The 27,388-nt window shown below is 47.6% G+C and overlaps 1 protein-coding gene across 2 annotated transcripts in view; it reads right to left on the bottom strand.

Moving 5' to 3' along the window:
- Positions 1-20,660: 20,660 nt before the first annotated feature.
- Positions 20,661-27,388, bottom strand: part of LOC132398992 (ankyrin-repeat and fibronectin type III domain-containing 1-like) — a 755,630-nt gene continuing 748,902 nt past the window's right edge. For both annotated transcript variants that reach the window (XM_059978830.1, XM_059978831.1), the window contains one exon: positions 20,661-25,811. In XM_059978830.1, the coding sequence (XP_059834813.1) occupies positions 25,524-25,811 (288 nt within the window). In that variant the 3' untranslated portion in view covers positions 20,661-25,523. The remainder of the gene's footprint in view (positions 25,812-27,388) is intronic.

Consider the following 27,388-nt stretch of genomic DNA (forward strand, 5'->3'; position numbering starts at 1 on the left):
ACTTGTCAAGGGCTGAAGCCATCCATGCCAATTCTTAAGCTGCCCTGCCTGTCCCATACATAGGAAACATAAATCCTATGTAATCACCTGTATTTGTAATCACCCTCTCCTTTTCAGGGCTCTAGGTGAAGCAACACTTCACTTGTGAGTCTCTTGGGGTCATCTACTGTACCTGGGGCTCCCCGTGTGGCCTATATTTTGGTGAGACCCGACGTAGATTGGGAGACACTTAACCAAGCATCTGCACTCCAGCCACCAGAAAAAGCGGCATCTCCCTGTGGCCACCATTTTAATTTCAATTCCCATTTCTATTCCAACATGTCAGTCTCCTCTACTGTCGCAATGAGGCCACCCTCAGGGTGGAGGAGCAACACCTTATATTCCATCTGGGTAGCCTTCAACCTAACGGCATGAACATTGATTTCTCGTACTTCCAGTTAATGCTCCTACCCCACCCTTCACCATTCCTCATCCCCATTTCCCTCTCTCAACTATCTCCTTACCTGCCCATCACCTCCCTCTGGTGCTTCTCCCCCTTTTCTTTCTTCCGTGGCCTTCTATCAGATTCCACCTTCTCCAGCCCTGTATCTCTTTCACCAATCAACTTACCAGCTCTTTACTTCACCCCTCCCGGTTTCACCTATCACCTCGTGTTTCTTCCTCCCCTCACCCCACGTTCTTACTCCGACTTCTCATCTTTCTTTTCTCCAGTCCTGATGAAGGGTCTCGGCTCAAAACATTCAACTGTACTCTTTTCCATAGATGCTGTCTAACCTGCTGGGTTCCTCCAGCATTTTGTGTGTGTTGCTTGGGATTTCCAGCATCTGCAGATTTTCTCTGGTTTGTGATCGCCTTCTGCCTTGGTGGGTAAACAAAGGGGTACAAGTCATGAGAGTGATGTACCGCCAATACTACAAATCCAGGGTAACAACATCCAGTCCAGTTAAGAGGTAACCAGGGATAAGCTTGATCCCGACTGGTCCAGTATGTGCCATTTAATCATCGTGGGGGACCTTTCAGAGATGCAGTGGTTACCCCGCCATAAATCAGTCTTTTCTCTGCACCTATTCCTTCCCATTAACTGACCCATGTTGTTTTCCTGGCACCAGCAGTTTTTAGTTGTTTGAGCAGCTACATGCAATCTAGGCACATTAATTTGTTAAAATATATCATCCGTCAAAGCAATTTGAGGAGAATGGCTAATGTTATCCCACTTTTTAAGAAAGGAGGGAGGGAGAAAACAGAACTATCGACCTGTCAGCCTAACATCAGTAGTGGGGAAGATGCTAGAGTCCATTATTAAAGATAAAATAGTGGCATATCTAGATAGCAGTGATAGGATTGGGACCAGCCAGCATGGATTTACCAAGGGTAAATCATGCTTGACTAATCTGTTGGAGTTTTTCGAGGATGTAACCAGGAAGTTAGACAAGGGAGATCCAGTGGATGTAGTGTACCTCGATTTTCAGAAGGCATTTGATAAGATCCCACATAGGAGATTGATGGGTAAAATCAAAGCTCAGGGCATCGGGGGGAAGACATTGACATGGATAGAAAACTGGTTGGCAGATAGAAAGCAAAGGGTAGCAGTGAATGGGTGTTTCTCGGAATGGCAGATGGTGACTAGTGGGGTGCCACAGAGCTCGGTATTGGGACCACAGCTGTTTACAATTTACGTCAATGATTTAGATGAAGGCATTGAGAATAACATCAGCAAGTTTGCTGATGATACTAAGCTGGGTGGCAGTGTGACGTGTGATGAGGATGTTAGGAGAATTCAGGGTGACTTGGATAGGCTGGGTGAGTGGGCAAGTACTTGGCAGATGACGTTTAATGTGAATAAGTGTGAGGTTATCCACTTTGGGAGTAAGAACAGGAAGGCAGATTATTATCTGAACGGTGTAAAGTTAGGTAAGGGAGAAATACAAAGAGATCTAGGAGTCCTTGTTCATCAGTCAGTGAAGGTGAATGAGCAAGTGCAGCAGGCAGTGAAGAAGGCTAATGGAATGTTGGCCTTTATTACAAAGGGAATTGAGTACAAGAGCAAGGAAATCCTTTTGCATTTGTACAGGGCCCTGGTGAGACCACACCTGGAGCATTGTGTACAGTTTTGGTCTCCAGGGTTAAGGAAGGACATCCTGGCTGTAGAGGAAGTGCAGTGTAGATTCACAAGGTTAATTCCTGGGATGTCCGGACTGTCTTACGCAGAGAGGTTAGAGAGACTGGGCTTGTACACGCTGGAATTAAGGAGATTGAGAAGGGATCTGATTGCAACATATAAGATTATTAAGGGATTGGACAAGATAGAGGCAGAAAATATGTTCCAGATGCTGGGAGAGTCCAGTACCAGAGGGCATGGTTTGAGAATAAGGGGTAGGTCATTTAGGACAGAGTTAAGGAAAAACTTCTTCTCCCAGATAGTTGTGGGGGTCTGGAATGCACTGCCTCGGAAGGCAGTGGAGGCCAATTCTCTGTACTTTCAAGAAGGAGCTAGATAGTTATCTTATGGATAGAGGAATCAAGGGATATGGGGACAAGGCAGGAACCGGGTATTGATAGTAGATGATCAGCTATGACCTCAAAATGGCGGTGCAGGCTCGAAGGGCCGAATGGTCTACTTCTGCACCTATTGTCTATTGTCTAATTTCTCTTAAGGAATACTGATCCGATCGGCATCCATGTAGTCTTGTTCTTCTGTTGATTATCTATTCCCTCCTGTATCTTTGTCTGGCCAGTAATAGCTTTTAAAACTGCTGGTTATTTTAAGGAAGCATTCGTGCTTCTCATTGAAGGGAATTGGCCATAAGGGTGCATCTCCTGCTCCATGCATAGGAATCTCCGTACACACCCAAAAACTAACTAGATCAGTACACTTGGAATATTCATGAGCTAAGCCCAAGTAAGTATAACAGGTTTTCCCCAGCATGATAAACGTCAATAGTCCATACAACTAAAGTAATTTCTTCATAATCCAGTTTTCTGTGTTCCCTTCCTCAGGAGAAGATAACTTGCACTTGGTTCTGTGTATCCAATCAGGCATAAGATGAGATAAAACTTAATTTATCCCAAAGGAAATTATTGCTGCAAGGTTACTCAGTCAGAAATAGATACTTTAAAATACAAAATGTAAGCATTGAGGTATGAAAAAGAATACAAAATGTGCAGTAAAAAGTAATAGTGCAAGATACCGATATGCAGTGAAACCATATACTTGTATACGTAAGGAGGAGTGTTATAGACACAGGGAGAAACGGTCTCCTGTGGTGTTCAGCAGTGCACCTTGGTGGAATCAGTCTGTTACTAAAGGTGCTGCTCTGTTTGTCCAGGATGTCATGGAGAGGGTGAGAGGGATTGTCCATAATGCTCTGTAGCTTCTGCAACATCCTTCTCTCAGACACAACTCCCAGGGAATCCAGTTCCACCTCCAGAATAGAACAGCCCTTCCTGACAAGCTTATCGATCTTCCTGGTGTCAGCTGCTCTCACCCTGCTGTCCCAGCAGACCACAGTGTAGAATAGGATGTTGGTCACTAGGGAGTTGTAGAATATTTGCAGCATGGTACTGCAGACGTTGAATGACTGGAGCCTCCTCAGGAAGTACAGTTGATTCTGTTCCTTGTACAGAGCCCCTATATTTTAAGTCCAGTCCAGTTTATAGTCCAGGGGAGTTCCTAGATATCTGTAGTCCCAGATGACTTTCACATCTATTCCCTCGATGGAGATAGGAATGCAGGGTGTTTTCACCTTCCGGAAGTCCACCAGCAACTCCTTTGTCTTAGTGATGTTATACTGCAGATGATTCAGCTCACACCACTCAACAAAATTGCCACCACCCTTCTGTACTCAGCCCCTTGACCCTGGTTGATACAACCCTCAACTGTGGAATTGTCCGAAGGGTTCTACAGGTGCCAGGACTGAGTTGTATCTGAAGTTGGAGGTGTAGACAGTGAACAGGAAGAGGGACAGGACAGTCCCCTGAGGTGCCCTGTGCTGCTAACCACAGTATCTGATGCACAGCTCTTCCATCTCACATACTGTGGCCGTTTGGACAGGTAGTCTGTAATCCTGGACACTAGTGGAACCTGCATCTCCATGTGCTTACTTCCTAGTAAAGCAGGTCCTATGTTGTTAAAAGCACTGGAGAAATCAAAGAATATGATTCTCACAGTGCTGCCCGGCTTATCCAGATGGGTATAAGCCCGTTGAAGCAGGAAGATAATGGTGTCCTTGACTCCAATATGTGGTTAGTAAGCAAACTGCAAGGGGGTCCAGTGATAGATTCATACTGGGCATATTGGGGCATGGGTACTGGAACTAGGCAGGATGTTTTCCCCTAGACTTTCACGGTGGTTCTTCTCACCAGGAACACCTGATAGGGCATTTCTACTTGGAGAAAGAATCTTTCTTCCAGGTTCAAAGGGGTGAGTGATTTCTTCCCTTGGGTGAGTTAAGGCAGCAGCTACATGTCCTTGATTTGCTCTTATTGCTTCACCTAGGCCTTTAACAATTTCTGTGGTTTTCTCATTGGTCCAGACCAAGGACTTTTGTACAGAAGTCAAAGGGGGCCGAGATCCCATCGGCCTAGGGAGTTGGTTTAGTTGTCGGCTCACCTGATTTCCTAGTGTGTAATGCTATGGGAAGAGCCACTGGCCATTTCAATCCAATTTCCTGACGTACCTTAGCCAAAGTATCTTTTAATACTCCATTCATTCTTGACTGGGGCTGAATCAGAAGGTGATATCCCCAACTAATTCCTAATGCCGGACTCAATTCCTTAATTAATTTACCTGTAAAATGTGTCCCCCGATCACTGTTAAATGTGCATGGAACCCCAAACCTGGGAAAAAAAACCTCATTAATTCTTAACCGCAGTTCAAGTATCATCTTTTTTCATGGGCAACGCCTCCACCCATTTGGAGGGCGTGCCTACTATTACTAATCAGTATTTATAACCCCTAGTGGCAGGCATGTCATGTTCCCTTCTGGCAATCCCTCACCTTGCTATTTTCCTCAGGAATTGGGCCTCAAACCCCTTTGTTTAGTTTCCAATCATTCCCAGGTTCCACTTACTACACACCTGCTTTCCATCAGAAAATACAGGATAAAGACCCTGTGATCACAACAAGGAGCTGCCAGTTCGTTGGTTGACTCTGGTGTGAGTAACCTCGTTTCAAGTTCTAAGTCTAGCATCGCTCCTGGATACTGATTCCACACTCACTACATCAATTGTCAATAACGCCTCTCGACTCTGCCTCCGTGCCTGTGTTCTGCATTTGGGTTCATCCACCACCACATTGTGTAACAAAATGATCCAGCCGTAATGAACCCAGTGGACACAGATCCCATACAACAGGCCCTCGCCAGTCAGGGCTACCTACTGGGTGCCCATGACCTACTACTTAGGGAGGTCACGGAAAACCTTCAGACGCTGACCACGAATGTACAGAAGGTCTGTGAGTAGGCTCCCTTTCTCCGTCCCCTCCAAGAATCCCAACTACCTAAACTGCACCGCTCAGAATGGCGTCGCCCCTGGGATTGGCAACACAGTCCCCTCAAGAGCCAAACGTACCCCAGCCCGAACCCTACGCTGGGGACCTAGGGAGGTGCCAGGCCTTCCTGTTACAATGCTCTCTGGTCTTTGAGCTACAGTCACGTACCTACACTTCAGATAAATCCAAGATTGCGTATATTATGGGGCTGTTACGAGAGGGTGCCTTGGCTTGGGCAACTGCGATATGGGATAGCTGACCAGAGGTTTGTTCCTCCTTCCCCTCCTTTGTTGTTGAACTGAGGAAGGTCGTCGAACAACCCACTCGCGGTGAGGACGCCACTGAACGCTTGCTGACTCTTTGTCAGGATTTGCGAAGCATACCAAGGTATTCCATTGAGTTCTGGACCTTAGCCGCAGACTCAGGGTGGAATGATGACGCCCTGCGGGAGGTGATTCGACAGGGCCTCTCGGACAAGATAAAGGATAAACTGGCAGCGAGGGATGACACGGACTGTCTGGACTCTCTGATCTCACTAGCCACTAGATTCAATAATTGACTTCAAGAGCAGCTGAGAGGAAAAACCAGTCACTCTGCTCCTCGGGGAAGCCCATGGTCCATCTTATCAGTCCCAGCCAGCCTTCCTTCCCCAGCCGCTCCAAGTGTAGCTCCTGCTCCGACTGTTCCCACCACCCTGGGGGAGGAACCGATGCAGCTGGGACGGAACCGGTTCTCCCCTGCCAAACGATTTTGGAGGTGGAGAGCTGGGGATTGTTTCTATTGTGGCCAGCCAGGACATTTCTGGGATACCTGCCCTCAGCAGTCAAAAGGGAGGGCACCAATGAAAAAGGGGGTCCTGGTGAGCCAGGTGATACTCCCTTCAGCCGCCCCCCCCCAGACTCGGATGCAGATCCCGGCTACCGTGAATTAACGACAGTCTCTGTCCCTATATGCTTTGGTGGATTCCGGTACTGAGGGCAACCTGCTGGATGAAGACATGGCCTCCCAGGCTGGAATACCTCGTGAGCCACTAACTACCCCCTGGAGGCCCGGGCCCTGGATGGAAAACTGCTGGCTCGGATGACCCACTGTACGCCGCCCGTGACCTTGATCCTATTTGGCAACCATTGGGAGGAGGTACGGTTCAGTCTCATACATTCACCTCAAGCCCCAGTAGTTCTAGGGTATCCATGGCTGACCCAACAATCCCCACATCGACTGGTCTACCGGGAGGATAGCCAAATGGAGCCAGTCTTGCCACGCCAACTGTCTGCGGTCAGTCCCATCTCCCAGGGAAGCTACCGTGACTCTACCTGTCCCAGAATCTCTTGATTTGTCCCGAGTCCCCACAGAATACTATGACCCGGGACCGGTATTCAGTAAACAATGGGCCCTTTCCCTACCTCCGTACTGCCCATATGATTGTGCCATCAACCTTCACCCCAGGGCCTTGCTACCCACCAGTCGTCTTTTTAACATCCCGACCCGAAAGAGAGGCCATGGAGAAGTACATCAGCGAGTCCCTCGATGGGCAGGCATTATCAGACCTCCATCTTCCCCGGTAGGCGCCGGCTTCTTCTTTGTAGAAAAGAAGGATATAGTATAACAGTTAAGAATAAGTACCCTTTACCCCTCATTAGTTTGGATTTTGAACCACTGCATGGAGCCACCATTTTCTCAAAGCTGGACCTTCGGAACGCATACCATCTAGTCAGGGTGAGGGACGGGGACGAGTGCAAGATGGCCTTTAATACTCCTCTGGACCACTTTGAATATTTGGTCATGCCGTTTAGCCTCAGCAATGCTCCTGCCATTTTTCAAGCCCTCATTAATGATGTACTGACAGACTTTATTAATCAGTTCATATTTGTTTACCTTGATGATATCCTGATATTTTCTAGCACACCCCCCCCCCCAAGAACACATTTACCATGTCCATCAAGTCCTCCAGAGACGGTGGGAAAACGAATTATTTGTGAAGGCGGAGAAATGGGAGCTCCACGTTCCTTCGGTCAGCTTCTTGGGTTATATCATTGAGCATGGGCAGGTGAGAGCAGACCCCGAGAAGATCTGGGCAGTGGAAGAATGGCCGAAGCCCATTACCCACAAACAACTTCAACAATTCCTGGGGTTTGCAAACTTTGACCACCAATTTATCAGAGACTATGGTTGAGTGGCAGCCCCCCTTACCCGGCTTACCTCGCCTACTACCCCTTCTGTTGGGACTCCGAAGCTAATTCGGCGTTCACTGACCTGAAGAGGCATTTCATCACCGCTCCCATCCTGATCCATCCAGACCCAGCCCGTTAAGTCATTGTCAAGGTGGACACCTCAGACTCTGGGGTAGGAGCAGTCCTGTCACAACGATCAAGTTCGGACCACAAGCTTCACCCCTGCGCCTTCTATTCTTGCCGACTGTCCCCCACCAAATGGAATTATGATGTGGGGAATCAGGAACTCCTGGCAGTCAAACTAGCATTGGAAGAATGGAGACACTGGCTGGAGGGGTCGAAACAACCGTTAGTGGTATGGACTGATCATAAAAACCTGGGGTATATGCAACACGTACAACAAGCTGGAGGAACTCAGCAGGTCGGGCAGCATCCGTGGAAACGAACAGTCAACATTTTGGGCCGAGACCCTTCGTCAGGACTGAAGAGGGAGGCGGCAGGGGCCCTATAAAGAAGGTGTATAGGTCTCAGCATGTTCCATCTGTGCCTGGGGAAAAACCTCTCATCGGCCATCTGCGGGTTTACTTCGTCCCCTACCTGTCCCTGGTCACACATTGCCCTAGACTCTGTCACTGGTCTACCCCTTCACATGAGAGCACCACTGTACTCACCGTGGTAGACCAGTTCTCCAAGGCGGTGCACTTCGTAGCCCTCCCTAAACTCCCTTTGTCTCAAGAAACCGCAGATCTTCTCGTCCGCCTTGTCTTCCACCTCCAGGAAATCCCCGCAGACATCGTCTCCGATCAAGGTCCCCAGTTCGTCTCACAAGTATGGAAGGCCTTAAGTCAAGCCTCAGGTGCATCGGTCAGCCTGTCATCCAGTCTCCACCCCCAGACCAACGGGTAGATGGAACGGGTCAACCAAGACCTGGAGGCGACACTACGTTGTGTAACGGCAAACAACCCGTTGACCTGGAGTGACCATCTCCCGTGGGTTGAGTCCGCCCACAACTCTCTAGTGAGCTCTACCATTGGGAGGTCTCCATTTGCATGTTCCCTGGGGTGCTAACCCCCGCTGTTCCTCGCACAAGAAGAGGAGATTGCGGTACCATCAGTTCGGGACCTTATCGACTGGTGCCTTAAGGTTTGGGAGGAGACGCACACGGCCCTACTCAGATCAGCAAAACGCAATAAGAAGGTGACCAACCGACACCAGACTCCAGCGCCTGAGTACCTACTGGGGCAGATGGTGTGGCTTTCATCCAAGGACATCCCGCTCAAGAATGTGCATAGGAAACTCGCCCCTCGCTTCCTGGGACCATTCAAAGTCTAAAGTGTTATCAATCCCACAGCAATCCTCCTAAAAGTGCCAAGATCTATGCGCATCCACCCGACTTTTTATGTTTCCCAGTTAAAGCCAGTTTCTGTCGGTCCCTTGTGTCCCCCAGCTGAGACTTCCCCCGCCCCCCCCACCTGCCTGTATTATCGACAACAATCTGGCATACACCATCCAAAGACTACTGGATGTGCGCCGTAGGGGCAGGGGTTTCCAATACCTGGTAGATTGGGAAGGGTACGGTCCAGAAGAGCATTCCTGGGTCCGCCGCTCCTTCATCCTAGACCCTTCCCTTATCCAGGATTTTCATCGGGGCCATCCAGACAGGCCTGGAGGATCGCCTGGAGGCTCCCGTTGAGGGAGGGGTACTGTCATGGTCCTTTCTGGCAATCCCCCCACCTTGCTATTTACCTCAGGACTTGGGCCTCAATCCCCTTGTTTAGTTTCCAATCATTCCCAGGTTCCACTAACTACAAACCTGCTTTCCATCAGAAAATGCAGTACGGTATAAAAACACTGTGATCACAACAAGGAGTTGCCAGTTCGTTGGTCAACTCCAGTGTGAGTAACCTCGTTTCATGGTTCTTAGGACTGCCAGTTCAAGTCTAGCATCGCTCCTGGATACAGATTCCAAGCTCGCTACGTCAATTGTCAATAACGCCTCCCGACTCTGCCTCCGCGCCTGTGTTCTGCACTTGGGTTCATCCACCACCACGCTCTGTAACAAGGCATGTGCACAAGTCTATCTGTAAATTGGCAAATGGTGCCTCCGCAGGTGGCAAATGGCCAAATTTAGTAGATGACTTACCCCTATTTCTCTGACAGATCTCAGTTTAGCACAGCCTGTCCTGCAATGACTGTAAACCTTAGTGCAAACCATTGCTGTTGTGTTTGATATGTAATACCCCCTTACCTACATGTCCTTTCCCAGGTACTAGTCAAACAAGGGAATGCAGGAGATTCCTGGGGCAAAGGGCGATATCCAGATGTCTCCAGACCCCCTCAGAGTCCATAAAGCACTGTTTTTCCTTCATACTCCCTTCTCCTTTTCCGGGGTTCTGTCTTGGGCGGAAATTAAATCTTGTGGGTTTGTGGTAGGGGGTTACAGAGGTACCTGGTACTAGCATAGTTTTCCTGCACCAACGGCTTTTCTAACAGCCGTGTCAGCAGCAGCGATTTCCTTTAGTTATGGGGTCTATGGCATTACTGTCAGCTTTGCATGTAATGACAGCAATTTGTTTTGGCAACTGCACTGCTGGTAGCAGATTCTTAATGAGATATATATGCTGGATGGGGTTGCCCGCGGACACAATGAACCCCCGATGTTGCCGAAGTGACCCAAAGTCATGTAGCACCCTGAAGGCGTACCTAAATCTGTACAGATGTTTACATTCTTTGGCTAGAATGTAAGCTCGTGTTGGAGCAAAAAGCTCAGCTGATCCGACCTCTGAAGTACTAAAAGGAGTCACTATTACACAGGCTGCCAGTAAGTCTGGTCATTAGGCTTGCCAAAGGAGCCATCAGTAAAGAGCATTAAATCTGAGTTATCAAGGGGTCGGATCGTGGTGACGTGACGGTCTCTGCTTCTTTTACAGTCATGGGGTTCTGAGGACTCCGTAGCCATGTTGAATGTGGGTGCTCTTTTAAAGGTTAAATTTGACTTGCTGAGTAAGATGACCTTGTATCCCATGCGACGGGCAGTGGTGAAATGTAGTGACACAGCTGGGTTGAGGAGCAGCAATGCAGCATGAGGTGTCAGTACCGGACAGGCATGGTCTAGTATTAATGGCACAGCCTTCTCGACCATTCCCCGGTCACTGCAACTGCCCTTAAATACAGCACTTGGAAACCCTCCTTTTCATTCACATACAGCTGGAATGACTTGCTGTAATCTCAAAGCGAGGCCTGAATTAGGGCACCTTTCAGCCTGCTCCATACCCTCAGTCCATTGGATAAGGTGCAGCCTGAGTTACTGCGACCTGTAGGTGTCCAATGTCGGCAGTAATTCGTCATTCCTTGGAAAGTCATCATCGATTTTGTTTGGTAGCAGATCTGGGAGCCTGCACAATGGTAATCACACATTCTCTGGCCCCATTCGGCAGGTTCCCTTGTTCAGTACATACCCCAGATATGTTACTGTAAGTTGGCAGAGTTGTAATTTTGACAGGGAGGCTCTATGTCCTCAGGGGGCCAAATGATTCAGCAATGCCACAGTCTTCTCTACAACCAGTCAGTGTCTATGACGCCAACAATAACTCATCCTGTATATTGTAATATCATGCTGCCTCCGGGCAGAAGTAAATTTGCTAGATCATCCCGGGCAGTGGCTGTATAGACAGCTGGGCTTTCAGTATAGCCCTGCGGTTATCTTGTCTATGTATATTGCTGTCTGTTATATGTAAACATAAACAGATGCTGACTGTTCTCATGCAGTGATATAGAGAAAAAGGTAGAGCACCGTATACCAACAGGAATCTGAAGGGATGCTTGGTCCCGACTGAACTGGCCGTTCCCTTGGCTGTTGCTGCTGCTGCTGTGGGTGGTCATGATGCCGGGACACCTCAACAGCCATTTCTATTATTTCCATATCACCTGGAAGTTCCAGATAAGGGGGTCCTATTCGAGGATAGAGTCTGGTGCCTGAGACCATCAGAGCTGAGGGTGTTGATGGGAGCACCTCGGCCTTTTGTGTAATTTGTTCTTCCTCTTTTTTTAACCTTTGGAGGCTGGTGTCACTTAGCCAACTCTCCCCATTTGTTAGAATACAACATCATATACTCTAAATCTCAATTAGGATCTCCGTACCTAGCTTTTGTTTCATTTCGCCAATACTGAATCTTTTTTTAGATCAAATGATCTGCCGTAAAGCCAATCCCCACAATGCCACCCACAGAGATTCCGTGAAAACGTTGCAGAGTACCCGGTATCTCCCGTTTCCAACCAAATCTTGTCCGCCAGCGACCCAAGGGAACCAACGGGTCCCCGAAGAGCTTTTTCTCTTTGTATATTTTTCTATCTTCTTTCGGATGTCGTTGTTCATGGTCGTTGTTGTTGTTAGAGGTTCAGCAGGCCGAGTCCTGGCCTGCGCTGTTGATCCGGAATTACTTTTCCGATTCTATTTCTGAGGTTTACCATTCCAGTTACCCATTTTACCTACCTGTTAATTGTTCTTTACAAAGGAACTAAACACATACAAAGACGTACCCTCAAAAACGTACAATCTTATACTCTATACAATCCCTGTATCCTTTTCCCTTGGTCAATATCTAATCTCGAGGTTTTATTGCATTCGTTTTAATACCATGTTTTCATCAGAGCTTCCAACCCCCATCTTGTTCTGTGTCTGAACTCAGGGTGGCAGGCTGGTGGGGCAGCTCTGCTCCCTACTCGATCTTGACTTCCATCTTTCAAGCAAGTCTGACGGGTGGGTACTGTGGTCTGATCTCGAAGATACGCAAGTTTCACAAATGGGTTCATTGTGATCCTGTTTCATAAGGATCCCATCTTGGTCACCAGACTCTAAAGTAGGCAAAGACCTAGTTACTGCCTTTATTTCGTGAATTGACGGGGAGTCGTTCCGCACAATGTCTCCGCTAATGCAAGGTTACAATTCCAACTTATACAGTAAATCTCATCACACGACATCAGGTGGTCTCTGGACATTGTTTCCATCTTTCACACATTAGCGCCTAGACAATTGTTTCCTCATTGATCAGAGTACCAAATACTGCCTTTAGACGATTAGCTCTGACACAATTGGTTCCTCATTGCTGACATGACCTATTGAGAGCTAGTACAAGGAAGATAGACCCATTCCATTTTTTTAATATAATGCTCACCCCATGATTCTGTGAATTCAAGCTTAACCCCATTCCTACACACAGGTTCGACCATTTCCTGATGTTAGAGTGGGTCAGCTATATTTCCGTCAGACTCACCCATCTCCTGATGTCAGAGCAGGTCAAGAATATCAGTGTCATATTCATCCATCTCCCTTACAACAGGGTGGTCAGCAAAATCTCAGACAGACCTGACTTGCAAGTGGTTCACCAATATCTCTTTCAGTCTCATCCATATCGTGACGTCAGTAGGGGGTCTGCAATATTTACATCAGACTCATCCAACTCCTGATGTCAGAGTGAGTCCGCATTATCTCTGTCAGACTCGTCCATTTCCTGACATCAAAGTGCTCAGCAATACCTCCGGTTAGGCTTGTCCATCTCCTGACGTCAGAGTAGGTGAGCAATACCTCTGTCAGACTCGACCATCTCCTGACGTCAGAGTAGGTGAGCAATACCTCTGTCAGACTCGACCATCTCCTGACGTCAGAGTAGGTGAGCAATACCTCTGTCAGACTCGACCATCTGCTGACGTCAGAGTAGGTCAGCAATACCTCTGTCAGACTCGACCATCTCCTGACGTCAGAGTAGGTGAGCAATACCTCTGTCAGACTCGACCATCTCCTGACGTCAGAGTAGGTGAGCAATACCTCTGTCAGACTCGACCATCTCCTGACGTCAGAGTAGGTGAGCAATACCTCTGTCAGACTCGACCATCTGCTGATGTCAGAGTAGGTCAGCAATACCTCTGTCAGACTCGACCATCTCCTGACGTCAGAGTAGGTGAGCAATACCTCTGTCAGACTCGACCATCTCCTGACGTCAGAGTAGGTGAGCAATACCTCTGTCAGACTCGACCATCTGCTGATGTCAGAGTAGGTGAGCAATACCTCCGGTTAGGCTTGTCCATTTCCTGACATCAAAGTGCTCAGCAATACCTCTGTCAGACTCGTCCAACTGCTGATGCCAGAGTAAATCATAGAGCATAGAAATCCACAGCACAATACAGGCCCTTTGGCCCACAATGTTGTGCCAACCATGTAACCTACTCTAGAAACAGCCTAGAATTTCCCTGCTGCATAGACCTCTATTTGTCTAAGCTCCATGTACCTATCTAAGAATCTCTTAAAAGACCCTGGTGTGTCTGCCTCTACCACCTTCGCCGGCAGTGCATTCCACACACCCACCTCTCTCTCTGTGAAAATCTTACCTCTGACATCCCCCTTGTAACTACTTCCAAACACCTTAAAATTATGCACCTTCGTGTTAGCCATTTCAACCCTGGGGAAAAGTCTCTGGGTGTCCACAAGATCAATACCTCTTATTATCTTATACACCTCTATCAGGTCATCTTTCATCCTCTGTCGCTCCAAGGTGAAAAGACCAAGTTCACACAACCTATTCTCACAAGGTATGCTCTCCAATCCAGGCAACATCCTTGTAAATCTCCTCTGCACTCTCTCTATAGCATCCATATCCTTCCTGTAGTGAGGTGACCAGAACTGAACACAGTATTCCAAGTGGGGTCTAACCAAGGTCTTGTATAGCTGTAACATTACCTCTTGAACTCATTTCCATGGTTGATGAAGGCCAACACACCATACATCATACACCTTCTCAACAACACTGTCAACCTGCGCAGCAGCTTTGAGTGTCCTATGGACACGGACCCCAAGATCTCGTTGATCCTCCACACTGCCAAGGGTCTTACCATTAATATTAATTTCTGTCTTCAAATTTGACGTACCAAAATGAACCACTTCACACTTATCTGAGATAAACGCCATCTGCCACTTCTCAGCCCAGTTCTGCATCCTATTGATGTTGTGCTGTAACCTCTGACAATCCTTCAGACTATCCACAACACCACCAACTTTTGTGTTATCAGCAGAATTACTAACCCACCCTTCAACTTCTTCATCCAGGTCACTTATAAAAAAAAACAAAGAGAAGGGGGTCCAGAACAGATCCCTGCGGAACACCACTGGTCACCGATCTCCATGCAGAATACGAACCATTTACAACCACCCTTTGCCTTTTGTGGGCAAGCCAATTCTGGATCCACAAACACAAAATACTCTGCAAATGCTGGGGTCAAAGCAACACGCACAACACACTGGAGGAAAGGAGCAGGTCGGGCAGCATCCGTGGAAATGAACAGTCGAAATTTTGGACCAAGATCCACAAAGCAAAGTCTCCTTGGATCCCATGCCTCCTCACTTTCTGATTGAGCCTCGCATGGGGAACCTTATCAAATGCCTTACTGAAATCCATATACACTACATCCACTGCTCTACCTTTATCAATGTGTTTTGTTCACCCTCAAAGAACTCAATCATGCTCATAAGGCACAACCTGCCTTTGACAAAGCCATGCTGACTATCCCTAATCATATTATGTTTCTCTAAATGCTCATAAATCCTGCCTCTCAGGATCTTCTCCAACAGCTTGTCCACCACTGAAGTAAGACTCACTGGTCTATAATTTCCTGGGTTATCTCTACTCCTTTTCTTGAGCAAGGGAACAACATTTGCAACCTTCCAATCCTCTGGTACTTCTCCCATCCCTATGGATAATGCAAAGATCATTGTCAGAGGCTCAGCAATTTCCTCCCTCATTTCCCTCAGCAGCCTGGGGTATATCTCATCCAGTCTTGGCAACCTATCTAACTTAATACTTTTCAAAAGCTGCAGCACATCCTCTTTCTTAATGTCTATACACTCAAGCATTTCAGTCCACTGTAAGTCATCCCCATAATTGCCAATGCTGTTGAATACTGTGGCAAAGTATCCATTAAGTACCTCCGCTACCTCCTCCAGCTCTATGCACATATCTCCACTATTGCACCTGATCGGTCCTGTTCTCCACGGCTTATCCTCTTGCTCTTCACATACTTGTCGAATGCCTTGGGGTTTCCTTAATCCTGCTCGCCAAGGCCTTCTCATGGCCCCTTCTAGCTCTCCTAATTTAATTCTTGAACTCCTTCCTGGCACCCTTGTAATTTTCTAGAGCTTTAACAGTACCTAGTTTCTTGAACCTTTCATAAGTTTTTCTTTTCTTTTTAACTAGATTTTCTACATCCTTTGTACACTATAGTTATTTTACCCAACCACCCTTTCCCTGCCTCAATGGAACATGCCTATGCAGAACACCATGCAAATGTTCCTTCAACATTTGCTACATTTCTGCCATGCACTTCCCTGAGAACATCTGCTCCCAATTTATATTACCAGCAATATCTCTGTCAGAATTGTCTATCTCCTGATGTCAGATGTGTTAGCAAATTCCCTGTCAGACTCATCCAATGATGTCAGAGTGGGTCAACAATATTTGTCTATTAGACTGGACCATTTTTGCACTTCCAAGTAGGTCAGCAACATCTCTGTCAGACTCATTGATCTGCTGACATCAGAGTAGGTCAACAATATCCATGTCAGACCTGTCCTTCTCCTGATGTCAGAGCGAGTCATGACTATCTTCGTCAGGTATGTCCACCTCCTGACACCAGAGTAGGTCAACAATATCAGTAGCAGGTATGTCCACCTCCTGACACCAGAGTGGGTCAGCAGTAGTAAAATCATAATCGTCCATCTCCTTATGTCAGAGTAGGTCAACAATATCAGTAGCAGGTATGTCCACCTCCTGACACCAGAGTAGGTCAACAATATCAGTAGCAGGTATGTCCACCTCCTGATGTCAGAGTAGGTCAACAATATCAGTAGCAGGTATGTCCACCTCCTGATGTCAGAGTAGGTCAACAATATCAGTAGCAGGTATGTCCACCTCCTGATGTCAGAGTAGGTCAACAATATCAGTAGCAGGTATGTCCACCTCCTGATGTCAGAGTGGGTCAGCAGTAGTAAAATCATAATCGTCCATCTCCTTATGTCAGAGTAGGTCAACAATATCAGTAGCAGGTATGTCCACCTCCTGACATCAGAGTGGGTCAGCAGTAGTAAAATCATAATCGTCCATCTCCTTATGTCAGAGTAGGTCAACAATATCAATATCGGGTATGTCCACCTACTGATGTCAGAGTGAGTCAGCAATATCTCCATAAGAATCATCTATCTCCTGACCTGAGAATGGGTCAGCTATATCTGCGACAGACTTGTTCATCTGTCATTTGACATTGGAGTGGGTCAGCAATATTTCTGTCAGACTCGTCCATCTCCTGATGTCAGAGTGTGTCAGCAATATCCATTTCTGATTTGTCCAACTCCTGATCAGCAATATCAGTATCAGATGCATCCACCTCCCGACATCAGACTGATTCAGCAATATCCTCATCAGATTTGCCATCTCCTGATGTCAGATTTGTCAGCAAAATCTCCGTCAGAATTGTCCATCTCATGATGTCAGATTAGGTCAACACTATACGTGTCAAACTCAGCCATTTGCTGATGTTAGAGTTCATTAGCAGCATCTTTGTCAAGCTCATCCATATCTTGAAGGTAGTGTAGTTTAGTAATATGCATGTCTGATGCATGCATCTCCTGATGTCAGAGTAGGTCAACAATATCTCCATCAAACTCATCGATTTCCAGACATCAATGTGGGTCAGCAATATGTCGATCAGACATCTACATCTCCTGTCGTCAGTGTTCAGCTATTTCTTCATCAGACTCGTCCATCTCCTGCCGTCACAGTGAGTTAGAAATATTCGTGTTGGACTTGGCCATCTCCTGGTGTCAGAGTAAGTCAGCAATATCCCTGTCAGACTTGTCCAATTCCTGACATCAGAGTGGGTATGCAATATCTGTGTCAGCCTTATCAGAACAGGTCAGCAATATCTCTATCAGACTTGTTCACCTGCTGACATTGGAATGGGTTCACTTTCACCTTCAGACTCAGCCATATCTATACGTCATTGTGGGCCAGTCATATCAATGTCAGATTCATCCATCTGCTGAGTCAGAGTGGGTCAGCAATATCTCTGTCTCATCCATCTCCTGACATCAGCGTGTATCAGCAATATCTCTGTCAGACTCGCCCATCTCCTGACATCAGCGTGTATCAGCAATATCTCTGTCTCATCCATCTCCTGACATCAGCGTGTATCAGCAATATCTCTGTCAGACTCGCCCATCTCCTGACATCAGACTGGGTCAGCAATATCTCTGTCAGACTCGCCCATCTCCTGACATCAGACTGGGTCAGCAATATCTCTGTCAGACTCGCCCATCTCCTGACATCAGCGTGTATCAGCAATATCTCTGTCAGACTCGCCCATCTCCTGACATCAGACTGGGTCAGCAATATCTCTGTCAGACTCGCCCATCTCCTGACATCAGACTGGGTCAGCAATATCTCTGTCTCATCCATCTCCTGACATCAGCGTGTATCAGCAATATCTCTGTCAGACTCGCCCATCTCCTGACATCAGCGTGTATCAGCAATATCTCTGTCAGACTCGCCCATCTCCTGACATCAGACTGGGTCAGCAATATCTCTGTCAGACTCGCCCATCTCCTGACATCAGACTGGGTCAGCAATATCTCTGTCAGACTCGCCCATCTCCTGACATCAGACTGGGTCAGCAATATCTCTGTCAGACTCGCCCATCTCCTGACATCAGACTGGGTCAGCAATATCTCTGTCTCATCCATCTCCTGACATCAGCGTGTATCAGCAATATCTCTGTCAGACTCGCCCATCTCCTGACATCAGACTGGGTCAGCAATATCTCTGTCAGACTCGCCCATCTCCTGACATCAGACTGGGTCAGCAATACCTGGGCCTGACTTGTACTTCTCCTGACGCCAAAGTCTATCAGTAGTATCCCTGTCAGACCTGTCCAACTCATACCATCAAAGTGGGTAAACAATATCTTTTTCAGACATAATAAGTTGATATGTGGTAACCTGGTATATCCTCTCCATGAAAGCGTATATTGTCTGAGGAACATTAACTGTATGTTGTTTGGGGTTTCAGTGAAGGTATTGATCTTATAGGGCATTGCATTTTCTATCTCCAGGGATGCTGTCCAGAGGACTGGAGGCCAAAGAACCTCCAACATCACCTGGAAAACCCTAATTTCCTGACCCTGGCATGAGGGGTTCCAGTCCTATTTGGACAGAAGGTTCCAGAGCACTGGACCCCTGACCAAACTTCACTCTGTTTCTGATCTCAGGTGTGTGATGGGACAGTGTGGATGAGCTTCATACTGTGTCTGACCCCAGGAGTGTGTAGTAGGACAGGGCGGAGGGAACTTCACTATGTGCCTGGCCCCAGGATTGTGTGATAGGACGATGTGCAGGGAGCTTCACTCTGAGTTTGATACTGGGAGTTTGTGATAGGATGGTGTAGAGGGAGCTTCGCTCTGTGTTTGACCCCAGGAGTGTATGGAGGAGTTTCTCTCTGTGTCTGACCACAGGACTATGTGGTGGAGTGGTATGGAGGGATCTTCACTGTGTCTGATCCCATGAGTATGTGGTGGGACAGTGCAGAGGGAACTTTACTCTGTGTCTGACCCTAGGCCTGTGTGTTGGGATGGTGTGGAGGCAGTTTCACTCTGTGTGACCCTGGGAGGGTGTGATCAGATGGTTTGGAGGGATCTTAACTTTGTGTCTGACCGCTGGAGTGTGTGGTGGGACAATGTGAATGGCGTTTCACACTGTGTCTGACCCCGGGACAGTGTGGAGGGAGCTTCAATCTGTGTCTGACCACAGGACAGTGTGGTGGAACAGTGCCGAGGAAGCTTTACTGTCTGACCCTAATGCTGTGTGATGGGATGGTGTGGAGGGAGCTTCACTCTGCCTGACCCCTGGAGTGTGTGATGGGACAATGTGAATGGAGTTTCACTCTGTGTCAGACTGCAGGAGTGTGTTGTGTGGGTATCACTCTGTCCCTGACCGTGGGACTGCGTGGAGTGAGTCTCACTCTGTGTCTGACCGTGGGACTGCGTGGAGTGAGTCTCACTCTGTGCCTGACCGTGGGAACGTGTGGAGTGAGTCTCACTCTGTGCCTGACCGTGGGACCGTGTGGAGTGAGTCTCACTCTGTATTTGACTGTGGGACTGTGTGGAGTGAGTATTACTCTGTGCCTGAACGTGGGACTGTGTGGAGTGTGTCTCACTCTGTATTTGACCGTGGGACTGTGTGGAGTGTGTCTCACTCTGTGTTTGACTGTGGGAATGTGTGGAGTGAGTCTCACTCTGAGCCCGACCCTGGGACTGTGTGGAGTGAGTCTCACTCTGTGCCGATGGTGGGACTGTGTGGAGTGTCTCACTCTGTATTTGACCCCGGGACTGTGTGGAGTGAGTTTCACTCTGTATTTGACCGCGGGACTGTGTGGAGTGAGTCTCACTCTGTGCCCGATTGTGGGACTGTGTGTAGTGAGTCACACTCTGTATTTGACTGTGGGAATGTGTGGAGTGATTCTCACTCTGTGCCTGACCATGGGACTGTGTGGAGTGAATCTCACTCTGTATTTGACCGTGGGACTGTGTGGAGTGAGTCTCACTCTGTGCCTGACCATGGGATTGTGTGGAGTGAATCTCACTCTGTGCCTGACCATGGGACTGTGTGGAGTGAATCTCACTCTGTATTTGACCGTGGGACTGTGTGGAGTGAGTCTCACTCTGTATATGACCGTGGGACTGTGTGGAGTGAGTCTCACTCTGTGTTTGACTGTGGGACTGTGTGGAGTGAGTGTATTTGACTGTGGGACTGTGTGGAGTGGGTCCCACTCTGTATTTAGCTAGTTTTCTCAAGGGAGTGTGTTTTCAAGGGTGTGGCAGGAATGACTCTCTTGCTGTTAAATTCGTTGGTGTGTCACTGAAGATGCTTTCTCTGGAAGAGATGAGATATACAGAATATGTTGGTCTCAGAAAAATAATTTTTAATTGTTTGGAAGATTTTCTAATTGTATGGTTACCACACACGTCACAGTAATTCATGCACAGCTCACAACGCAGGGTTCAGAGAAGTAACAGGAACACAACAAACCAAACATCAATGAGAGATCAGTCTTTAAACCTGACAGTGAAGAGGATGTCCCCATCTGCTGAGTGTTACTCTGCATTTCCAGTATCTGCAAAATCTCCTGTGTTTCCATGGAGTTTGTGAATGACCCATGGCAGAGTTGTTTAATCCTGCTCCATATCTATCACTCTACTGACAATGTGATATTGGTACCTGGTGCCTTCCCTCTTGGGAAGAATTGTGTTTTTCTCAAAGAGTTTGTTCTGAAGCTTCAGTTCTGCCCATCCAAACTTCCTCGTCTGCAGTATTGGGACCTTTGCTGCCCTGTACTTCTCCACGCTGTTTCCCCTTCCCAAATCTCAGTAAACGCATCTGGCTAACATGGCTGTTCCCACACTGTGGAGTAGTCTTGCAGCAAGAGTAAATGTCATCCTTTCACTCAGACACTTGGCTCTGATCACGGTTACATAAACACAAGTTGTGTTGTTTGTTGTCTCCAAACATTCTTCACAAAATGACTTTGTCATTTGATCACAAAGGGAATCCAACCACAATGCTAAATATCACATTCAAAGCAGAGAGAACCACAGTGGGGACACTTCTAAAACCCAAAACCCAAAACTTGGAGTTAAATTTGACTCATTTATTCCTGTTCCAGAAGAGTGTGATGGCATGGTGTGGACGAACATCACTCTGTGTCTGACCCTGGGAGTGTGTGATGAGATAATGTGGAGGAAGCCTCACTCTGTGTCTGTCCAGCATTGTTCATATACCGGGAGAATTTGAAATTGATTTGAGTTATAACTGGCGGCTTGAACGCGAGTTTTATTTCTGTTCACTCTCCTGTTATGTCTTACATGAATAAGATATTCAGCTTGGTGTCTCATAATCTATGTTTGGTTTTTCCAGGACTACAGAGGTGTATAGGGAGCAGAAAAGCCATTATAATAAATGGGAATCTTTGGTTCAAGTGGAATGAGCTTTTGGGACACTGTTTAGTGGAGGGGCTGGTGTTGTGTGTCCTGCTGTTTTGTAGGAAGGTTTCATGAGAAGAGTACTGGTGGTGGAGGGGCATGCTGAGTGCGGTGTGGCATGTTGGATGAAGTATTCCTCGAGAATCTGAGAGGAGAGGAGTGACCTGGTGGTAATGTCGCAGGGGATTATCTACTGCTGTAGAGTTCAGTGGGGTCAATACCGTTCAGGACCAGCAAAGCACCCAAGCTTCAGTTTAACTCCCTCTGCCACTCTCCCTTTGGCTGCTCTTCCAACAAGCTAAAGACGTAGCACAACATGCTTGAGATGAAAGGAGGGGACCCTGTCCCAAAACATAAACTGGTTCCTTTCTCTACAGATGTTGCCTGACAGTGTTTCAGAGTCCAGAGCTTGTAATTTGATCTTATTAGCTCACTGCAAGAGTCTGAAGAGACAATCCTTTGAGATATTTCACTGTGATGTAATAGGACTCTGGATTGAGATGCAATGTCCTGTTAGGGGAGGGGCTCAGAGCCCCTTAGTGAAGTGTATCACACTCACTCTGCTGCTCCAGCCTGCATCTGTGCTCACCACACCACATCTTTCCCAAGACAACAACCATGAAATACTGGAGGAACTCAGCAGGTCAGGTAGTATCTATGCTGACTGTTTAGTGAACTCCCCCCTCCCCATAAACTGTGTGCTTGTTGTGCTGGATTTCCCGCATTTGCAGAATCTCCTGTGATCATGCCCAGCCTGTCTCTGCTTTCTATTTTTTCTTCTTGGTTTGTTTGGATGCAGTGAGTTTGTGGTCAGTGTTTTCTCCAGTCTGCCTTGTTCATAGATTCCCCAGTAGTGGAAGGGTAAACCACAGACCCTTCCACTTCCTAACCGCACCGAAGGGATGCCAGCAAGCCCACAAGCACGTGTTCTGTTCCTGTGTACTCCAATATTGCTCCTGTCTCTCAGGCTGTCCAACAGTGACCTTCCCTTCCTAACAGTCCCATCCGCACAGATCTCAGATCCAGCTCTCCAGGTTTTACACTGCCATATCTCTCTCTCTCTCTCTCTCTCTCTCTCTCTCTCTCTCTCTCTCTCTCTCTCTCTCTCTCTCTCTCTCTCTCTCTCTCTCTCCTCTCTCTCTCTCCCTCTCTCTCTGTCTCCTAACCAGATTACGCCTGGTACTTACTTCAGTTCCCTTTCACTGATTTCCCATCAGACATGGATTGCTGGCAAAGGGAGGATACGGCTCTGACTGAGCTCACTCAGGCACAAGGGGGAGAGGAGAGGGTGAGGAGAGAATGGTTCAGAGAGATGAATTGTGCCCTGCTGATAGTGTGACTGAACTGATTAGTGCGGATGTGTAGCGAGCAATGATGTCAGAGGGAAAACAAGTACAGCTGTGATTTGAATAATACCAGAGAGAGAGAGAGAGACAGATGGGGGAGAGGGAGGGGGAGAAAGGGAGAGAGGAAGAGAGGAAAAGGGGGAGAAAGGGAGAGAGGAAGAGAGGAAAAGGGGGAGAAAGGGAGGGGTAAAGAGAGATGGGGAGAGGGAGGAGAGGGAAGAGAGGCAAAGAGAGAGGGAGGGAGAAAGGGAGAGAGAGGGACAGAGTGAGAGGGAGAGTGAAAAGGGCGTGAAAGATGGATGACAAAGGGAAGAGAGGAAGAGAGAGGGAGAGGTAAAGAGAGCACAAGAGAGGGCTAAAAAGAGAGGTTAGCAAGAGTGAGAATGGGGGGGAGAGAGAGAGAGAGAGGGTGAGGGAGAGGGGAGGGGGAAAGGTAGAAATGCCCCACAACCAGTGTTGAGAACTTGTGGAAAGTAATGATGCTCACACATACTGTACTGCATGCAGAATGTCTCGTATCTAGCTTCCACAATGTGTCCTGCATTGGGCTCTGACCCTACGCTGGGTCCTGCATTGGCTCCAGCTCCTATGCTGGATCTTGCACTGGCTCTTGGTCCTGCGCTTGGGCCCTGGTCTTACACTGGCTCCTGGTACTATGCCGGGTCCTACATTGGGCCCTGTTCCTGCACTGGTTCCTGGTCCATATTGTCTCACATTCTGCAAGCTGCTGTGGTGAACTACAAACAGTTGGAAAAGCCCAGATCCCACTAGGGCTATGACTGAGACCTTGAACAAACACACAAAGTGAACCCTAGTGCAGGGCAGGGAGCTGTGGAGGAATGGTCTCCTTGCTGCTCTCAGGCCCTGGTGACAGTGGTGGGGTCTGTGGACTGCCCCCTACAACTGTGCAAAAGGACTCCCAGACAGGGAGTGTATATAGACATGGGGAAGTGGAGCTGGCTGCTGGGATGTGCATCAGTCTGTGTGTTTGAGTGTGTTATTCCCAGTGTCTCTGACATGTGTGCAGACAATGAGTATCAGTTGCCTTTCCCTCCCCATCAGGGTACTGATCTGGGGAGATTGCTCACCGCCGCAGCGCCGAGTGGATGGCTGAAGTCACATAGAACCTTGACGTGCATCACTGCTCTCCTGACCCACAGTGCTGGCTTATGGGGGAATCTGTGCATGGCTCCTCCAGGGACCAGGGGCCAATACAAAAGTTGAGGGAACCTGACTTCCTCGTTGTTCAGCCGCGGATTCTCCCGCTTGCTGAATGAGAGACTTTGCTCTGGATTCCTGTTTCATTCCCATCGGACAGCTTTCTAAAGGATGTGTGATAATGTACAGACAATGCAACCTCAGAAGTTCACACCACAATAGCACAACATCATTGTCACATTTCAGGGAGCAAAGCATCACTAACAACCTTCAACAACATATTCCTGAATTGAAGGGAATGTTACTGGCCCAGGCAGGAGATGTCACAGGTACAATGGTGATTAAAGCAGGGAGCCTTCTGGTCAGATCCATCAATTAAACCTTCACTAACACATCAGCACAAGAGGTTCTGCAGATGCTAGAAATACAAAATCACACACACTAAACTAAGCAGGTCAGGCAGCATCTATGGAGGGGAATAAACAGTTGACATTTTGGGCCAGGACCTGAAAGGAATGGGGAAGAAGCCAGAATAAGAAGGTGAGGCAGAAAAAGGAGTACCAGCTGGTAGGTGACAGATAAGACCAGGTGAGGAGGTAGGTGGCTAGGGGAGGGAGGGGGGGATGAAGTGAGAAGCTGGGTGATAAGTGGATGAGATAAAGGGCTGATAGGAGACTAGAGTGGATGATGGGAGAAAGGGAAGGAGGAGAGGAACATGAGAGAAGAGATGGGCAAGTGAGGAGAAAGGAGTGAGAAGAGAACCAGAATGGGGAATGGCTCCAGAGAGAAGGAGAGGGGAACTGTATTGCTGATTTTTGTGGGAGAGGAGCAGATGGCATAAACTAGAAAGCTCTTGCTCAGCCTGCCTCTACACCACATCCTGGGGCTCACTCATTCAAGGACCAACAACTAGCAAACACCTCGCACCCTTATCACTGAACGCATTGTCAGGTGCCCTCTTGGGACTATTTCACTGTGTTGCTGAAGCCACTAGTGGAACGGTTGTGAGGACTGGTTGTGAAAACCAGTGTAGACAGTGAAAGCTGTCAGACTCACCGATTCCCATCTTGTACACATTGTACATGTTGCACATCCCAAAGAAACCGCTGCCTTTGTATAAATCATGAATACCACACCCCAGAATAATGCTGCTCTGTGTATGCATCAGTCCAGTGGAACAGTTGATTGTGCAGGTGAGATAAATACTGCTCTCCCTAAGTGCTGACTGGGCTTTGGCTGGACAGAGAACAGATGGGGTCCACAGTCATGGGCATGGCCCTCCACATCTCACACAGCTGTTGCTGTCCCTTGTGGAGTGAGCGATGGGGAACACCCTCTCATGCGGACACATAGCCGGCCTTTGGTCCAGGGGTTCTGCAGTGAGAGGGGTGAAACATCATCCTGTATCCACTTCTCTGTGTTGTCCATCAGCAAGACCAGGCCGAAGTTTTCTAGTTGGTCTTCTCGGTACAGGTGGACTCCTGGCCTTCCTCTTACCCTCCTCACTGCCTCATTCGTTTCTCTTATAACCAATGTCACAATCTCCCGTGCAGATGTTCTGCTACTGATGCACAGCTGGAAGAGCAGAAACAAGATGGTTAGGGATGAGGCTGCAGAATGGATCTGGGTAGTCTGCCACTTCAGGGACCCAGGCCAGAAAAGAACGAGCTGCCACGGCTGATGCTGGAGGCAAATACAAGAGAAACGTGTGTGAGAGGCTCTTAGATGGGTACAGGAGCAGAGGTTGGAGGGATATAGACATCGTGAAGGCAGCAGGGACTAGTTTAATTAGTTTGCCACAAGACAGTAGACTGAAGGGCCTGTTCCTCTGTTCGACTGTATTAGGATCAGTCAACAGTCGGACCATGGTCACACAGAGCGAGAGCCTGCAGCCCAATAGGATGATACCAATCAAGCTGCCAAACTACTGCCACAGTTATATGTGCTGTAACCACTTCTCATGGTAGTCCACGGATAAGCACAGGCTGTTTGGGGTGTTTGACTCATATCCCTCTAAACCCATATCAGCTATACTGGATTGGGTGTTATGTAATGAACCGGAGGCGATTAGGGAGCTCAAGTTAAAAGAACCCTTAGGAACCAGTGATCACAATATGGTTGAGTTCAACTTGAAATTTGATAGACAGAAAGTAAAGTCTGATGTAGCAGTATTTCAGTGGAGTAAAAGAAATTACAGTGGTGTGAGAGAGGAATTGGCCAAAATAAATTGGAAGGAGCTGCTCTCAGGGATGTCAGCAGAGCAGCAACGGCGTGTGTTTCTGGGAAAAAATGAGGAAGGTACAGGACATGTGTATTCCAAAAATGAAGAAGTACTCAAATGGTAAAATAGTACAACCATGGCTGACAAGAGAAATCAAAGCTATTGTAAAGCAAAAGGAAGGGCATAAGACAAAGCAAAAATTAGTGGGAAGATAGAGGATTGGGAAGTTTTCAAAAACCTACAGAGAGCAACTAAAAAAAATCATTAGAAGGGAAAAGATGAAATATGAAAGCAAGCTAGCAAATAATATCAAAGTGGATAGTAAAAGTTTTTTCGAATAAATCATTGGACTCTGGCACGGTGCCAGAGGACTAGAGAATTGCAAATGTTACTCCACCCTTTAAGAAAGGAGGAAGGCAGCAGAAAGGAAATTATAGACCAGTTAGCCTGACCTCAGTGTTTGGGAAGATGTTGCTGTCAATTGTTAAAGATGCGGTGATAGAGTACTTGGTGACACAGGACAAGATAGTACAAAGTCAGCATGGTTTCCTTCAGGGAAAATCCTGCCTGAGGAAGCTGTTGGATTACAAGTAGGATAGATAAAGGGGATGCAGTGGATGTTATTTGGACTTTCAGAAGGCCATTGACAAGGTGCCACATGAGGCTGCTTACCAAGTTAAGAGCCTATGGTATTAAAGGAAAGTTACTTGCACTGTTAGAACATTGGCTGATTGGTAGGAGGCAGTGAGTGGGAATAAAAGGATCCTTTTCTGATTGGCTGCCAGTGACTAGAGTTGTTCCGCAAGGGTCGGTGTTGGGTCCACTTCTGTTTGTGCTGTATATAGGTTACTTAGATGATGGAATAGATGGCTTTGTTGCCAAGTTTGCAGATCATATGAAGATTGGTGGAGGGGCAGGTAGTGTTGAGGAA

This window comes from Hypanus sabinus, chromosome 9 (assembly GCF_030144855.1).
Source record: "Hypanus sabinus isolate sHypSab1 chromosome 9, sHypSab1.hap1, whole genome shotgun sequence".
NCBI classification, from domain to species: Eukaryota; Metazoa; Chordata; class Chondrichthyes; order Myliobatiformes; family Dasyatidae; genus Hypanus; species Hypanus sabinus.